The sequence below is a fragment of the Merops nubicus genome, unplaced genomic scaffold (assembly GCF_000691845.1).
Source record: "Merops nubicus isolate BGI_N331 unplaced genomic scaffold, ASM69184v1 scaffold20363, whole genome shotgun sequence".
Taxonomy (NCBI): Eukaryota; Metazoa; Chordata; class Aves; order Coraciiformes; family Meropidae; genus Merops; species Merops nubicus.
In genome coordinates, this window is record NW_008599883.1 from 1 (window position 1) to 4,675 (window position 4,675).

Sequence of the window (4,675 nt, forward strand, 5' to 3'; positions counted from 1 at the left end):
GGCCAGGCCCCCGTTGCTCAGCAGCTGGTGGATGGCCGTGGGCTTCCCGCCGGCCGAGGCTCCCAGGGACAGGGAGGTGGCCACGGGGATGGTGCGGACGATGGTGCCCGTGCCCGTGGTGATGGTGCCCAGGTTCTGCAGAGGGGTGGGCACCTTCCCAGCCGAGGTCTGGAAGGAGAAGCAGAAGCACTGAATGCCTGGGAGGGAAGGGGAGGCTGAGGGGGCCCCAAGCTCTGCCTCCCACAGAAGCCGGAGGTCTTGAAGGGCAGAGTTCTCACACTTCCTTCTGTGGAAGGTCTACAGGGAACTGAACTTGTCCCTTCCAGCTTGCACATACTCCTTCCAGCTTGAGAGCATGACTGGGAGAAACTGGGGCTCTGCTTCTAAGGAAGAGGTCACTTCAGACTGCCAGGCTGGGGAGTGCCGCCCATGAGGTCAGCAAATGAGGAGGAGGAAGGTTGCTGATCCTCTCAGAGATCACTGACCAATCCATTCTCCAACTCCTCCTCAGCATTTCTAGGTGGCCACTCAGAAACATCTTCCTGTAGCCCTGGCTCCCAGACCTCATGCCACTTATAGGAACCTTTTGCCCCAGGCACAGCACTAAGGCTTGGACACATCATGTCAGCTGCAGCTCACACCCACCACCCCTCATCTCTCCTGGTCCTGGAGCTAACAGGGCCTAGCTAGGTTCCCTTTGTCTCCCACTGCCTTCTGCCCCCCAGAGGGGGTCCTCAGGGGTCTGCAGTACCTGCACAGGGGGCCCAGCAGCAGCCACGCTGGCAGGAAGGGCTGATGACTTGGTGCCAATGTCCTGCAGGCTGAAGCTCAGCCCTTGCAGCAGGCTGCTGGCAGATGCTGCTCCTACAAAAAAAAAAACCCAAAAGAATAAAGAAATCAGGCTCAGAGAATTCACCAGCATGAAATTCCAGTCTTCCAGATTGCTCTTTAAAGAGCAGCTTCCCAAGCAGCAGACTGGTGGCTTAGCTCCTCTGAGCCTCCCCACACACCCCTCACCACTGCAGCTACAAGGGAGGTTAGTGGTGAAGCCCAGGAGCCAAGAGGTCAGGATTAGTCCCTCAAGGCATCATCACCCACAAACGACACCATTTAGAGGTGACCTGCTGCACCTTCAGCCTCACCTGACTCTCTGCAGGCTCTACGAGAGCCAAACGCTGCAATCTCTGCCTCAGCCAACCCCAAAGCAACCAGGGAAGGGCAAGAAAGAGGCTGCACCAAGAGGTTCTGAACCTGGCTCACCTTCCACCTTCACGTGGAGAGAGGGGACGTACCTTGGAGGGTGCTGGCTGGCTGGGCTGGCAAGCAGTGGGAGCTGCTGGCCACCAGGCTGGCCACCAGCCTGCTCTGCAGGGCATGGAAAGCACTGGGCGTGGTGCTGCTGGGGATGACGGCGGACGGAGCCGGGCTCGTGGAGGTCTCTGCTGCTGAGCTCAGCCTACAAAGGGAGCAGAAGAGGAGGAGTCTGCTCAGTGAGGAGCTACACGGGGCCAAGGTGAGGTGGCTGGGACAGTGAGGGGTCACCAAGCAGGACTCCTGAAGTGTCAGGCAGGGAGGTGATGAGCTACAAGAACTCAAAGCAAGAGAAGTTTCCTTGTGTCCCTCAGTTCCAGAGTGGTGTCTCTGGAACTGAGGGACACAAGGAGCTACTGGAGAGTCCAGTAGAGGTTCCAAAGCTGCTGAGGGGCTGGAGCATCTCTGTGCCAGGACAGGCTGAGAGCCCTGGGGCTAGTCAGCTGGAGAGAAGCCTCAGAGGGGATCTGAGCAGTGCTGAGCAAGAGCTAAAGGGCCCCGGGGGGCAAGAGGCTGGGGCCAGACTCTGCTCAGTGGTGCCCAGGGACAGGACAAGGGGCAACGGGCACCAACTGGAACCCAGGAGGTGCCACCTGAGCAGGAGGAGAAACTTCTTTGGGGTGAGGGTGCAGAGCCTGGAGCAGCTGCCCAGAGAGGCTGTGGAGTCTCCTGCTCTGGAGAGATCCCAAACCCTCCTGGCTGTGACCCTGGGCACCCTGCTGGGGGTGAGCTGCTGGAGCAGGGGGGTTGACCAAGATGATCTCCAGAGGAACCTTCCAGCTCCACCATGCTGGGATTGTGGGATTCTGTCTGTCCCCTGCAGCAGCTCAGACAAGGAGCATCTATGACAAAATCCACATATTCCCAAACTGGGAGTGAGCTGGTTACAGGTGTGCACCTACCAAGGTGCTGCAGGAGCTGTGTCACCCCACACCACCACACTCTGCCTTGCAGAGATACCTCCCCTGTAAAACCTCCTTTCTATCTGCAGCCAGCTCTTCTTCCTCTGCCCTCCAGCTCAGTCAGAGCCTTGGTTTGAATTAGAAGGGAACACAGTGATGTGAGATGTCAGCTTTGGATTCGATCCCCAACAGAAATCTCCACGGCCACTTCATCAGCTTCAGGAGCTGATATCCAACACTTGGACTCATTGACCTTAAAGGTCTTCTCCAACCTACATGTTGCTGTGAAGGAACATGTTTCTTCTCCCAACCTGCATCTTTTTTCTTATTGAGGCATCTTTCCCCTCTCTTGGGGGGAAAAAAACACTTGACTGTCAGAGGGAACAAAGGGAAGGACTGAAGACAACACCAGATTTCTGGCAAAGTCACCACAGTCACTCACAAGACTGAGATAAAGAAGTTTGGATTTGGGATACCAGACCAAAATCAAGCCCAACAGCTAGCCCACCTTTGATTCTTACCCTTTTTTGCCACTCTGACTCAGCTGCTGGTTACCAAACAGTTTCCAGGAGCCCAAGAGCCTCCCACGCTTCAGAAAATTCCACTCGTAACCAAGATCCCGCAAAGCTCCACGTGCAGGAACGACCCTGGAGCAGCAATTCCCCCAAAAAAGCCTCTCCCAAAGGACCCCCCAACTCGGCCAAGGCCGGAGCCACACTCACTTGGGGGTGCTGAGGAGTCCCGACAGCTCCTTCGCGCCCGGCACGGCCTGGCCCAGGCCCACAGGGAGCGGCTTCCCGGCGACAACTGCGGAAGAAAACAAACAAACAGCTCAATTCTCCCTCCACCACCATTTTCTTTAGGGCTTCCCCCTCTCTCCCACGGCTACCCACAGGCCACGGGGCTCAGGCTGCTCGCAAAGCAGCTCCTCCAGGAAAGCTCCTGGAGCGTCCCAGGGAGCAGAGTGGGGAATAAACCGCCGGGAAAGCCGCCGCCGAGGACGCGTCACGAGCCGGGGCCCAAGGAACGCCCCGAGCAGCTCAATCTCAGGCCCCAAATCTCTCCCTAAAGGTTCTCTCCGCTCGCTCCCCGTGGCACAGATCTCAGCCCGGCGGCTCGGGGTGGCTGCTGGCCACAGGGGGTGGTGAGAGGCACTCGACAGAACACACAGGGATGCCAGGAGTCGGGACACTGGTTTATTGCGGCGGGGGGGGTACAAGCAGAGGGGTCTCCTCCCTTCCTCCTGCTCCTGCACGGGGAGAGGGAATTCTGGCTTTGGTTCTCTGTGTGCTTCTGCAATTCATTTCCTTTCTGTGGAAAGAAGTAAAAAGTTTGGAGAGTTAAAAAAAGAAGGAGGAAAAAAAATATTCGGAAGCGGGCGATTTTCAAAGGCGCCAGAGGAGAAATTGTAACCTTAAAGAAAGAAAAAAATAAGGATGTGTTTCTAAGTTCACTGTCACAGTTTGAAGCTGTACAATTAACTGAGAGATGCTTCCCAAGGAGCTGTTTTCTGAGCTGATTTCCTGTGGGAATGGTGATGACATTCCAGTCCTGTGCTGCCTCAAACAGCAGCTTCACGTGTCCAGGGCTCCGACGGGAGGGAGACATGCCAGCACCAAGTCAACGTCCTTGGGGATGGAGATGACAGGAGGCAGAGCCTCTGGCCTCGCTTGCAGAGGCTCAGGGGGAAGAACACAGAGCCTGTCACCTCTTCTGGCACTGTGGGGACATCTGCAAGGCCCATCCAGGTGGGCCTGGCCGGCTGCTGAGGCGGAGTCGGAGCTGGAACTCGTTCAGACGTGTGGCAGAGTGGAGGCCCAGAGGGGACCCGCAGAGCTGGGCACTCAGGCTGGAACGCAGGGAGGTTCTCCAGAGGCAGGGACGTCGCCCACCGGCCCTAAGGCACCTTCCAGCCACCAGCAACAACCACGAGGGGTCCCCCGGGACCCGCGTCCTGCTCCTGCCAGCAGCTCGATACCTCCGGGGAGCCCCCAGATCCCAGCCACTGCGGAGGGGAAGAGCCTGCTGCCCGCCGGCAGCCCCCCTGCTTCCCCAGCTACCCCCAAATCTCTCACCCCTCGAGCCTCTGTCCGCTTTCTGTGGCTAACTCCTCAGAAAAACCAAAAGGACACCCAGAGCTCCCCCCTCCCCACGCCGTGCCCCCCGGGGAGCGGGTCTGGGCCGGCTGCTGACTCACTTTCCGCCGGGGTGCCCAGGGGTGCTCCGGTCCCCGCGCCGGCATCGCCGTGAGAGACGATGGTCACCTTGATTTTGGCTCGTTTGGAGGATTTGGCACACGGGGTCGGGCTGGGGGCCTGGTGCCTCTTCAGCTGGGGGCGCACATCATCGTTCTCAGCCCCTTCCGAGGGCTCTGAGGACACTGGAACTAGGGGACACACAGAAGCAGCTTTTGGATAAACCGGCGGCCGCTCCCTCGAGGTGGGGGCTGCTCCCGCGGGGGC

At 58.5% G+C, this 4,675-nt stretch overlaps 1 protein-coding gene across 1 annotated transcript in view; it reads right to left on the reverse strand.

The window, feature by feature from the left end:
- Nucleotides 1-3: 3 nt before the first annotated feature.
- KANSL3 (KAT8 regulatory NSL complex subunit 3) overlaps nucleotides 4-4,675 on the reverse strand; it is a gene marked incomplete at both ends in the record, with an annotated part of 10,257 nt that continues 5,585 nt past the window's right edge. Inside the window, 5 exons of the mRNA XM_008937551.1 lie at nucleotides 4-168; nucleotides 752-864; nucleotides 1,293-1,456; nucleotides 2,936-3,020; nucleotides 4,411-4,599. Of these exons, the coding sequence (XP_008935799.1) occupies nucleotides 4-168; nucleotides 752-864; nucleotides 1,293-1,456; nucleotides 2,936-3,020; nucleotides 4,411-4,599 (716 nt within the window). The remainder of the gene's footprint in view (nucleotides 169-751; nucleotides 865-1,292; nucleotides 1,457-2,935; nucleotides 3,021-4,410; nucleotides 4,600-4,675) is intronic.